The 12,811-nt window shown below is 38.6% G+C and overlaps 1 protein-coding gene across 5 annotated transcripts; it reads right to left on the reverse strand.

The window, feature by feature from the left end:
• Positions 1 to 21: 21 nt before the first annotated feature.
• Positions 22 to 12,263, reverse strand: LOC127946435 (acyl-CoA-binding domain-containing protein 5A). Of its 5 annotated transcripts, none has more exons than XM_052543017.1 (13): positions 12,072 to 12,263; positions 11,446 to 11,563; positions 10,568 to 10,688; positions 9,350 to 9,422; positions 9,139 to 9,256; positions 6,271 to 6,477; positions 5,152 to 5,346; positions 4,990 to 5,075; positions 4,452 to 4,668; positions 3,319 to 3,518; positions 3,167 to 3,226; positions 1,664 to 1,773; positions 22 to 817 (listed from the first exon to the last, which is right to left on the reverse strand). In XM_052543017.1, the coding sequence occupies exons 2-13, from the start codon at positions 11,525 to 11,527 to the stop codon at positions 784 to 786; spliced, it is 1,503 nt and encodes a 500-aa protein (XP_052398977.1). In that variant the 5' UTR covers positions 11,528 to 11,563; positions 12,072 to 12,263; the 3' UTR covers positions 22 to 783. The 5 variants fall into 5 exon arrangements, with proteins under 5 accessions (XP_052398977.1, XP_052398978.1, XP_052398979.1 ...); XM_052543018.1 differs by lacking the exon at positions 12,072 to 12,263 and adding an exon at positions 11,850 to 11,989 and having other exon boundaries at positions 4,990 to 5,072; XM_052543019.1 differs by lacking the exon at positions 12,072 to 12,263 and adding an exon at positions 11,850 to 11,988 and having other exon boundaries at positions 22 to 796.
• Between the last annotated feature and the right edge of the window lie 548 nt (positions 12,264 to 12,811).

Raw genomic sequence — 12,811 nt, forward strand, 5'->3', positions numbered from 1 at the left:
TTTAACCAAATGTAAATGTAAAGCTGAACTATTCCTTTAAGCCAGTGACGTTCAGACATATTTAAGACCTGTTGCTCAGTGTCTACACACATTAGAGGGAGCCGGATAGGTCCGTTCTTTCCAGGGATAATGATGGGATGTTGAGCGGATGAAGAACATAGAAGTTTTCTACATTGCCTTCTGACCCTTTCTTCAGATTTGCCAAACAAGGGTCAACTCCATAAGCATTTTAAGCTTATTATGGCTTTAAAGAGCACCGCAGATCACTTCCTGATTTATTCCCATTACAGTTCAAACCTTTTTTCTGCTAAACATGCCAAGAATCCGATAGATATTCAAGCAGAAATCTCCTGTGCTGTATTCATCAGTGCATCCTACGCATTGCTACAGTAGTATTTACTAGAGTTAGCAGCTAAGTGTGCAAAACACTGAATGATAGATCCTCGACATGAAAGTTATTATAATGCCCTTAATAATGGATTTTTATTTACAGGATTTTTATAACTATAAGGAAAATTAAGACTATTAATTATCGAAATCGTGTATTCCTGACTTAGCATATTGTTGCATTAAAAAACAATAAGTACCAAAAAGCTTGTGATAAGCTGCATCGCCGTACATTGAATCTGTCTTTCAATTAGCTAATTCTTAGCGTTGTCATCATAGTGCAAAAGCAGGAGTTAGGGATCACGGGACAGGCTGGGAAACACCCTCCTCCTCCTAAAAGTGTAACACGGTTCTCCTCTGGGTCTCCAGAGATGTCGAACCATCAGTCGATTCCTTTCAGTTGATTCTTCTGCAACAAGATGATCCAAACCTTAAAATTCCAGACATAACATACAAGTTTGCCATGAATAGGTGCCGTCAGAATGAGAGTCCAAACAGCCGATTAAAAACATCACAATAATCCACAATAACTCCAGTCCATCAATTCATATCTTGTGAAGTTAAAGATATGTATTTGTAATAAATGAATCCATAATTAAGAGGTTTTTAACTTCAAATGGTGGCTTCTGGCTAAAATACGAGTTAAATATCCATAATATTGCTTTCTCGGGTGAAAAAGCCAGCTGAATTAAGGGAGAAATATGCAGATCAAACACCATTTACAAGAAAAAAAAAAAGTCCAAACAGTTCTAAACAAATAATCTATGGATTTTGATGTGAGAAGACAACAGGATGGAATACTTCAATAATGGATTATGGACTTCTATTTGGCTAGAAATCGAATTTAAAATGCCTTGATGGATTTGTTTATTTTTTTTACAAACATACCTTTGTATGTCATGTGGATTACTTCTGGATTATTGTGATGTTTTTATCAGTTGTTTGGACTCTCATTCTTATGGCACCCATTCACTGCAGAAGATTGGTGAGCAGGTGATGTAATGCAAAATTTCTCCAAATCTGTTTTCATGAAGGAACAAACTGATCTACGTTGTGATATAGATTTTTAGAATTCTTTGATGAATAGAAAGCTCAAAATAACAAATTATTTGAAATAGAAAATACAAATTTCTTTGTCACTTTTAATCAATTTAATGCATCCTTGCCGTATAAAAGAAAAAATACTAAGCCCAAACTTTTTAAGCAGTAGTGTATATACTTCTAAAATAAAAAGAATGGTATCTTAGCAGTACGTAGCTGATTGGTCAGTGCTGACCTTCTCCTGCGCTGCACATACAGACGGATGAGCCACTGCACCACGAACGGCCAGATGACTGCGAAGACCACAGTTCCTGGAGACACATCAAAAGGCCACCAGGATGGCTTCTGGAAAGAGAAAATAATGATAAATGTGTCCGCACTCAGTGTGGGGCAATGGCATTGTTAAAATTAATAAAAAATAAAGTAACATAAATTTACATTTATGCATTTGACATTCAAAGAGACTTCACTGCCTTCAAGGCATATGTGACCCTGGACCACAAAACAACTCTTATGTGACAACTGTTTGAAATTGAGATTTATACACAATCTAAAAGCTGAATAAATAAGCTTTCTATGATGTATGGTTTGTTAGGATCGGACAGTATGTGGCAGAGATAAAACTATTTGAAAATCTGGAAATTTAAGGAACAAAAACAATACTGAGAAAATCGCCTTTAAAGTTGTCCAAATGAATTCTTATATTCTTATTACGAATAAAAAAATACGTTTTGATATATTTACAGTAGTGTAGTGGGAGGAGCCAATGACAGACACAGTGGGCGTGGCATCAGGCCTCGGAAAGACTTTTATTAACAGAAAAAAAAACAAATGAGGGGAAAAAAAGTGGCCAAAGGGGGAGAGTATCCAAAACAATCAGGGGATCTGGTGTCCTTGTCGTGCTGCGGGGTTAGTGTAGGTCAGACAGTGTTCATGAAGGAGGGTTCCAGGTAAGGGGCGGAGTCCGGCAGCCGCACGCGCTCCCTTCTTCGGTCCGGGGCGTGAGGGACGGCGGCTTCTTCTAGCAGTTGCATCCTTCTTGTCGGCCGAGGTGCTTGCAGGTGATGGACGGCCGGGCATCCTGTCCTGTCGGCCGTGTAAATGGGTGCAGTTCTCGTCCAGATCGCAGGTCCGGCGGCTCACGTCTCTGGTGGCGCGGGAGTCCCTCATCGCACCCTTCCTGAACCCACGAGGACACCAGTGTGCATGCACGGGGAAGAGACCAGTCTCTCGAGGAGAGGCACATTGGGCTTTTCAACAGCGGCAGTGATGAGGCTCCATTCACATCACATCACATCCCAATCACACACTGCCAACCCTGGCTCATCCAGCGCTCCTCCTCTCTCTCACACACACACTCCTGTCGGGAGACTGGTGAAGGGCGGCGATTTAAGACGGGGTGCCGATGATAACCAGGGAGGAGACAGCTGACTCGTCACAGTAGGAAATGTACAAAATATCTTCATGGAACATGATCTCTACTTAATATCCTTATGTTTTTTGGCATAAAAAATAAAATAAAACAATAATTTTGACCCATACAATGTATTTTTGGGCTATTGTTACAAATATACCTTAGCGACTTAAAGAGTTGTTTTGTTGCCCAGGGTCACATATATTTAATCAGTCTAAGCATTCACTGGGAATCGAACCCTGTTTGAGCTACAGGTATGCTCTCCTTTTAACTCCTGAAACTCTTTAAAACATCCCATCAATCAGTTCATTAAAATGACTTTACCTTCTTCGCTTTATTTGCAGGTGGTGACAAGTAGTCTGATGGCAGTGCTAAGGATCGGGCCTGAGAAGATGCAGATGACAAAGCAAAAGTGTCATATCTCATATTTAAACCGTGTTATATGTTGTGCTGTGTGAAAAGTGATGGTTTGTAACCTGCGAGGCTGTGAGAGCTTCCAGCGTGTGTAGCCTCTCTAAGACACTCTGCATGTCGTCCTGCAGTCTGGCCAGAGCACAGATTATCTGTTCGTTTAGATTCTGTGTTACAGATCCATCCGCCCCCCAGCGCTCCCCATCTCCCCCACTGCCCTGCTGCGGCCCCGCTGACCCGGAGCCCAAGGCAGGTGACCTGGACCCTGATACACAGGATAAGCAACTGCAATATGTGCAAACAGCTCAAACATTCATTGACAGATTAATGAAACAACGTTTCCAAAAAACTCATTTACTTGAGGACTCCAGCTCGGTTTCAAAACCTAGAGATCATTTTAAGTTAACGTGCACTCACAATGCATAGGTCATATGTTGTCATGAAAGTTTATATATTTGTATATGCACCATGTAGTTGTTAACTAAGCAACATGTCAACATCATTTGATGAGAATACATAGCATATGCATACAGTTGAACTCTTAGTCTTTGACAGCCTAGTAGAATACAGTTAGAAGGCATTGAAAATTCAATATACCGGGGGCAAAGTCTTTTATTTATATCCTATAAGCAATCTAGTGAGCGAGCTATTTTGTTGCTAAATCTTAGCATGATAACAAATATGATTGATTATACACAGTTCAATAAAAAAAAAAAAAGTGTATATAGGGAGTATTTTTAAGTTTAGCTTTTAGTTTTGGATCTGTTTTTAGTTATTTTAATACTACAATCGATTGCTTCTGTTGTCCCCACTTGTAAGTCGCTTTGGATAAAAGCGTCTGATAAATGACTGAAGAAACTTCAATTTATCATTTCATTTCAATATCACACACCCCTAGTCTCCAGTGGTTTGTAGTTGTGCTGTCTCATCAGTTTCTTTTTTTGGGCTATATAACCACAGGCTGGGCTAGCGTTGCCACTTTGCAGACAAACAAATCATCACATAAAAAGGTGCATCTGCAGTGCATAGGGAGTAGGAAAACCGGGCTGCATGCATACAGTGCGTGCACGTATGCATATCCCAGCATATGCATAAAAGCCGAAATATGATTTGGCCAGAACAGAAGCAGTAGTAGCCAATAGAAGAAGGCTAGCAAGGTTTAGAAACCGAGCTTGTATATGATTGCTGTGGTTTGTACCTCTTTCCCTCCTGACCACAGAACTGTTACTTCTATTCACAGGAAGTCCCTGTCTCTGAGAACCTCCTCTGCTGCTCCAACCGTCTTCTCCGCCGTGCTGTACGCCTTCCTCCCGTCCCAGCAGTTCCTCTTGTGATCTGATCTCTCCTGAGGAGGACAGTGTGCTGTGGCTCTCCTCGGCCACGTCCAGTGAGCGGCTGACGTGTAGCTCAGATCCCTGGATACCAGTAACAAAAGCATGCATTTTGAGAAACCATTGCAGAGGAGAGGATGGGGTACCATTTCAATAGGAATCCATGCAGCTGGGACTTTCGCGTGAGGGCAAAAGATTTACCAATGCAGATTTCACAAGTTCTATTAAACCTGTATGCATTTCTTTCTTCTGCTGAACACAAAAGAAGATATTTTAAAGAATGTGGGTAACCAAACAGTTTGTGGTCCCCATTGACTTCCATAGTATTTTATAGTATCTTACCTTCCCAGCATCAAGTTATTTCTGAATCAGATATCATGTAAGCATAGACTGTAATCTACTTACTTCTTCTCCACAAAACTGGTCGACAGAGTCACAGAACACCTCACTGTCCGAATCACTGGCCACATGGTGAGAACTGGACACGTCTTCTGTTTCATACATATAAAGAGAGTGATTGAGATCTACTGCTATGTCCTAGATCTTAGTCGGTGTCCTTCTCCTCACCTCTGATGTGTCCATTGAGCTCAATGACGTCTCTGTTGTGGTTGATGCTTTCAGAGTCTTCTTCTGACTCCTGCCTCTTCAGATCAGACTTAGACTCGTGCGCTCCATTGGTAAGGACTTTATGTTGGCTCATACTCCCATTAGAAAATGGTTCTCTAGGTCTCCCCGCAGAAGCCCTTTTCTTTGGTTGTGAGGCTAAAAAGAACAAAACAACAAGCATGTATAATTAATACATGTGTTATAAAGGAAAATGTAGTGGCACTTACCAATGCAAAACTGCTCATGATACTGTATGGTTGCTAAGGCATGGCTAGGAAGTTGCTAGGTGGTTGGTAGGTACTGTGCAAAGCCCAACTATAATCTAGAATTTGTTTCTATATATGATTTATGTCTCTTTATGGAATTACATTTGTTTCAATACTAATGAACGAAACTTTATAAAACTAAAGTAACTTTTTCAGAAACTATCAAAAATATGGCTTTACAAAAGAAGAAAAAAACATAATGAAAATTAAAAAAATTAACTTGGTCGCACAAATTTAACAGGCTCTTCAAATATGCTTCATTATTTGTTACTTTTTTTCAAAGATTCGTTTTCGGCAATCGTGGATTCTAAATTCATTGCCACAGATTTTGCTTACGGTTCGCAGTTTTTCGTTTGGTGTTTTGACACAAACTTCTCGTGGTTTGTGTCAAAACACCAAACGAAAAACTGCGAAGCAAAAGCGAAATCTGTTGCAATGAATTCAGAATTTAGTGTGTTAATTTTTTTTCATTTTTATTGTGTTTTTCTTCTTTTGTAATGGCATATTTTTGATAGTTTCTGAAAAAGTTAAGTTCCGTTTTATTAAGTTTCGTTCATTATTATTGAAACAAATGTAATTCCATATCCCTCCTTCAGTGCTTGACTATTCAAGACTATTCAACTCTGAAAGATGCTGTCTTTGCCAAAAGTTTGCAGGTGAAAATTGTCCATTGCATGTGGTTAATTTCAATTTACACAGAAGTCACTTTAAAACCAAGCAGATTTCTGTCGATCAGTTTGGCAAATCTGCATAATCAGCTTGAACCTGTTGCAAAATCTGCACAGCAATAGTAACAGTAATATTGAACATTTACCTTTCTTCACTTCTTTAACCTCCTCTTCTTCATCTTTCTCCTCTTCCTCCTCATTATCATCTTCTCCGTCTTCCGTGTCTGTTGATTTAGTCTTTGGAGTTTCTGCGGTTTTGACGGGGTAACTGTCCAGGCTGCCGTTCATCTCCATCGTCCTGATGATGCTTTTTGTGACACTTTTGGGTGGTGAAGTTAGCATGCTCCCAAATCCTGGAGACAACAACAATACGCATGTAAGATGATGCACTGAGGATACGCTCTGAAACTTCTAAATATGCACACTTTCTAAAAGGTCTGTTCTTTCAGGACTCTTTCACAAAAAGCTGTACTGGTAAACACTAGAACCCAATAGAGAACCTGGAAATCTACACTAATAACAGCAGTGAGTGAACCACTGGGAAACACCTGGACTATGGCACTAAGGGCACAGACCACTGGGAGAACACACTGCTATTCACTTGCCTTCGAGTTGCCTAGCAAATCTTTCCAAGCGGGCTGAACGTGAAACAAAGGGGTACTTAGTTAATTAAGGTTAACAAGATTTTATAGTTATTTACAGCACATGCACATTAGAGTTAATGTAGGAGCTCAGTAAGATTACGTTATTCTCAGCAAGACTGCATTTATTTTATCAATAAAAATATGATCTTAAATATTGTGAAATACAATTACAGTTTCAAATAACTTGTAATATATATCATAAGCCCCTGTCACACTGCGATTCCGGCAAATACACGGGTAAAGTGTTCCGGCAGTTGTTCCCGGGTCGCTAGATTTGGCACTTTCACACTGCCAGTGATTACCTGGGATATGTGCGTGCTTTCACACACAACCGTAAAGATCCTGTAACGACACGTGACATCAGGGCGTGACGTGTAATGTATGAGTTTAAAATGTTAGGCATGTTATACTTTCACTCAAGCTAGTAAACGATCTCAGCGTCAGCGCGTAAAGTGAGGAACAAACTGATCTCTGCTTCATTACAGTTTGCACGTATTTTTTTGTCGTGAAAGTTGTTATTCCTTCAGAACAGCCGGTAAAAGAGTCGCGCGATAACGTGCGTCATCACTTCGACATGGCATTCGATCTGGCTTTTGTTCACACAGCGCTCGTCTCGGGACTGAACCCGCCAATGTTACTAGGTCCCCGACCCGGGTTCAATGCAGGAATCAATCCCGAGATCATGGGGGGAGTTTGGGGGGGCTAAGGGGGGCACTGCCTTGTGCTTTGAAAAATAAAAATAAATACAGAATTCATATTTTCTAATTTTATTTGTCCTATCTTAGAATTTTTTTGGATATAATGAGTAAGTTTAGAATTAATTATTTTTAATTACTATATTGAAAAATAAGCTTATTTTGATGGACTTCAAAGTATTGCGGTAAGTTACGTGATTGGACTCTTCTTGTTCTGTTCCCGCTTTAGTCCAAATGCTAGATAAACAAAATGGACATGCGTCGTTTTTTTAATAAACCCACTAGTAAAATTGTGGAGTTTTCTAACTGTGGCACTTCAACCATCAATTCCACTGCTGCTACTGACACAGCAACCGAGGACGGTGTAGCAGTCGATTCTGCTCCCCTCTGAATGTCTGTCCCTCGGGTTGCCAGATCCGTGTAATAAACCCAACCAAATAGTTAATCAAACATTTCCCAAAGTAGCCTAAATTCCACGGATTTGAACATACCCGCATGCAAATGCACCAAACACACATGGATGTAAGGAAAGCAAAAACGGACACATTTCTTGCTACACTGCAGCATAGTAAAATGATTCTCACACTCCCGTTTAGGTTCTTTTTTTTTTAATTATTCATCTTACAGTTGTTCTGTTATTTTTGTCTTATGTTTTTACATTTCAAGTTGAAAAACCTCTCATCTTAAATTTATTTTCAAGCTTAAGATTTAGGACGGTATTTTGAACTATTTGACTTGCCGTACATCCAGTCACGCTTCCAACGCACGCTAGTTCTGATCGTACGTATAGTAACTCGGCAACTATGCAAGAATTGTAGTATGTTTGCGTAAAGGGAAACAGACATTCCGAGGGGAACAGAATCGACTGCTACACCGCATCTGCTGGTAGGTGCCCCCCCACGCACAAAAGTGAAACTCCGCCTATGCCCGAGATGTGTTCGCTTTCACACAGAAGGCGACCCGGCAATGTTCCGGCAATTTGCCGAGTCCGACGTGCAGTGTGAAAGGGGCTATAATGTAATTTAGCTGGATTTTCAGCATCTATTACTCCAGTCTTCAATGTCTCATGATCCTTCATAAATCATTCTAAGTCCTTGCTAATTAAAAAAACAAATAATAATAAACACTGATTTTTGTCCTTGTGTCAAATTAATTATTAAAGACTTTTGACCTTAGACTTTATAAGAAACATTGTTCATTTAATGTGACATTTAATTTGACTTTCTACAACTTGATTTCTGTTTAGTTTGAACTGATGCTATAGCTACGCCTTTATTACTTTAGATTTATAGAAAAACTATATTTTATGGATACTTCTTACAAATAAATGTCCATTCGTATTTAAATCCAAATTTAACAGCATAAAAAGTAACAAAAGAATTAACGATTATATGATTAATTTAGTTTTAAGTTTGTACATTTACTTATTTAATTTGTTAGTTAATTTACACGTGTGTGTGAGTTTGTATATATATATATATATATATATATATATATATATATATATATATATAATATCTTGAGATATTGCATGACATTTTTCCAAATTTTCCCTAAAATATTCTCAATACCATTTAAGCAACATAATTGAATGCTTAAAATGTGTGGAAAAGCATACTTTTTAAATGCATCATTTTTGTGCGATTCACCGTGAGGGCGCTGTTGTTCAGATTACCTGTGCTCAACTCGGACACTTGCGTTATCTTTCTCTTGTCATCAACGAGCTCATAGAAGGGTCCAATGACCCGCAGAAGCTCCTCGACCTCATCTGTTACAGGCATACTTTCCAGGATCTATTCAGCAAAGTTCAACAAACCATCACATTAAACCATACAACATTTTCAAACACTGCAAAAAAAAAAAAAAAAAAAAGGGAAACGTTCTACCATTTTCAAATCTTCCACGTAGGCCGCCATTGCGTCCTCCTTTGGCATTTCCCCAAGAGAATTCCACGCATCCCTAAAATGCAAGCAGGAAAGTTCAACAGGAACTTTGCTCTGATAAGCTTGTCAACACTGATGTTGTCATCTCACAGTCAACTGAAACTCTGGCAGCGGTTTGCACATTTCAAAACAACTCTCAGATGCATGTATAAAAAGATAGAAGAACGCAACTAGTATGAAGCATAGTTAAATGGTCTGTGTAGAAAACCATCTGACTCTCGGTTACATTAAATAGACTTTAAAATAGATTTGTGTTATTGCAGAAGTACAAATGCAGAACTTTCAGTTAGTTACTAATAAAACAAATCTGATGTGTTACTGATACTGATCTGTTATCTCAATGAACTTTCAACAGTTATGGACACTGGTCTATATGCTGTGAACTCATTTAAAGGGGAAGTGTGTCATTTTTGCAACACTGGCAGCAACAAATGCAACTGCAAAAATAGACTGGTTTCAAACTGATTTTCAAACACATCCCTTGTCTGTCATTGGTTTAACATGTAGTCCATCCCCAAACTCACACCATGGAGCCTTTTCACAAGACTGTGATGACGTGTTTCAACGATCATCGGCATTGTAAATCCCCCAAAGTTTTTTTGTACCTTCCTTTTCTTTTAAATGTATGAACATTTATAACACTACACTTTGTTTATTATATCACCTTTGCGTCAAATTACAAAAAAAAACCCTAGTTAACGCTAATGCAAGGTGTTTCTGATACAGTGTCTATGGGAGTGACGATTCATTTGACGTTGTTCTCTCTACTGACTGCGTCTTTCTCTTTTGTTTTCCTTTTTTTGATAGTCAAGAAAACACTATTATCTTTTGCTATTTGAGCAAATTGGAATGCAAAATATATATTTGTTGTAGTTTCCCATTCACTGCTATAGACGTTTACTCAACTATGACGACTTCTGCAGCTGAGAGAACCGGAAATGTGAAAAAGCTCCATTGGTTGAGCCATAATCTAACTTGAGAGAGCAAACAGAGCAGTGCTTTGGAAATGCTCACATTGTTTGCGCTCTTTAGAAAGCCAACTACTTTTAATAAACTGGAATATAAGAGAAAAAATAAACCCCAGGTTTAAGAATTAATAACAATCTTAACTAAAACTTTCTTCATGAATTCAGAAATCTGGACGTTTAGCAGGTTCAATACCATTTGGCTTTTCCAACGGGGTCCCAGAATCCTGGACGGGGAATGTTGCAGGGGCCTTGTGTCGCTTGCTTGTAGTAGCTATAAAATTTCAGCATCATGTTATGCGAAGGCTGAAATGAACCTGGAGGGGAAAGAAAATCAATATTTTTATATTATAGAATTGTGTGTATTAAGAAATATTTAATATTTTAGATTTGTTATATCTATCTATCTATCTATCTAGAGTTGATTTGTTGATTTCTCAAATTTTATATTTAGGTGGAAATCCAAAGAAGATCCAGCTTAATAGGTTTAGCCTAATTTATTTAAGATTTCATTTAAACCATTAAGTTTTATTTGATTAATGTCTGAATTTATTAGGATAAATGAAGATATCAGTCTCTCTCTCTCTCTCTCTCTCTCTCTCTGTCACACACACACACACAAGAAAATATATTTTTATAAGCATTCCTTATGTTGTTTTAAACACTCTTAGGTCATAATGCACAATAATGTCGTGAACATAATTATTTAAATATATATATATGCTTAAGTGTTTCACAAACACAAAATAAATAACATTTTTTTTTGGGGGGGGGAAACTATACCAGAAATTCCATTTTCACATCTTGAATATCTCTTGGATGTTGTCTTATGGTAATAAATCACGTGACACGCAGAGTGATATGAATTTACTGTGGGTTAATCGCGTTGACCGTGGAAACCAGTGATAATCTGTTTTTTTTTTATTATTATTATTATTATGAAACTGTAGAGATCACATGAAAGTAGGTGAGGGTTCGTGCACTGCTGATATATAACATCATAAAAACGTCTTCTAGATGTAAATGTAATATAACACACAATACACTGTCTAAATGACTGTGACATTTACTCACCGTTTGAAGGTAAATTCTGGATGACTTTGACAGCAGCATTGAACCTCTGCTCGTAGACTAGCTTGATGTCAGCCTCCATCATGACAATCTAACCGTTACAGCAGGATCGAGATCAAACCTGCCAGCAAAGTTCATAATAATAATAATCGGTTGATATCATGCATGTTCTTAGCATCATTCCACAGTTACAGTAAACCCAAGCTACAAGTTAACGAGACTGTTATGATTTCAAAAGAAGTAAACAAAGCCAAAAACAATCCAATTCTTCTCGACAAATCCTGAAGGACAAACAAGACACGACTGAAAGTGCAGTGAAAATAATTTATTGTAATATCTCTATGTCAAATTGCATTCGAAATGATCGAAACGACGTCAAAACAAAGCACGAGCATTTGATACTTTACCATTTGCTGCTCTACCTGCTTTACTGGACACTACGAGCTCATGAATACCTGACAGCCGACATACGAAAGCCTTCCTTGGGTGGTTACAGGGTATTGTAGTTCTTTTAGAGAACGCATTGCCATTAAGTCTTGCAACAACGACATTTAAATCCTACAAATACAATAATTCTTTATCGACACGCGTAATGTCCTGGGTAATGTAGTTCACCGAGGTAAGCTTACCCAATAGAGTTTATGGTATAAAAACCTTCTCTGACTTCGAACTTTGAAAAAGGCCAGCAATAATTTGACGTATGTTTCTTACGAAACGTGCGCTTAATCCTTTCCTGCGCAAGGGACGAAGAGGCAACTCTGTCACACTTAATGGAACACATCAAAGCATTCCGTCCCTCATCGCTGGATGCAGTGTAACACTACAACTCCCAACGTTCCATTCGCCCAGCAACAATGTATCAGCTCAGCTGTGCTGATAGGTGACGCTGTGGTGAAAGCGAAGCGATGGGAAGTCTGGCCCATTTCCGAGAACCGGTTCGTTCGATCAGTTCGTTTCAACGAACCGTTTAAAGGAAGCGATTCTCTGATTCTTTTGCGTCATTACGCAATTACGTCACCGCGCGTCCCTGGCATCCTGGCGTTGCGTATTAAATACTCAAATGAAGCCATTGTTTACTGATATTTTCTCGATTATGTTGGTCGTAAAGTTACAACTGAACACTTTTCAACTCTCATAATAATGTAAATACAATGTGGAATTGAATTACTAATTTGAATTTAAATCTCATGGTTTTGCAGATTTTCATATTATTTTGTCATATTATATAGTCGCCATAAAATCAAATCGTCAACACATTTCCAGTATGTCATATTCCTGCTACTCAGTTCACTAAAAAAACTACGGTTCTCCGTTGATATTCCGGTTCAAATCAAGTCCCGCAGGTTTCGGTTCAATGATTCAGTGAGTC

Source organism: Carassius gibelio, chromosome A24, assembly GCF_023724105.1.
Source record: "Carassius gibelio isolate Cgi1373 ecotype wild population from Czech Republic chromosome A24, carGib1.2-hapl.c, whole genome shotgun sequence".
In the NCBI taxonomy this organism is placed as follows: Eukaryota; Metazoa; Chordata; class Actinopteri; order Cypriniformes; family Cyprinidae; genus Carassius; species Carassius gibelio.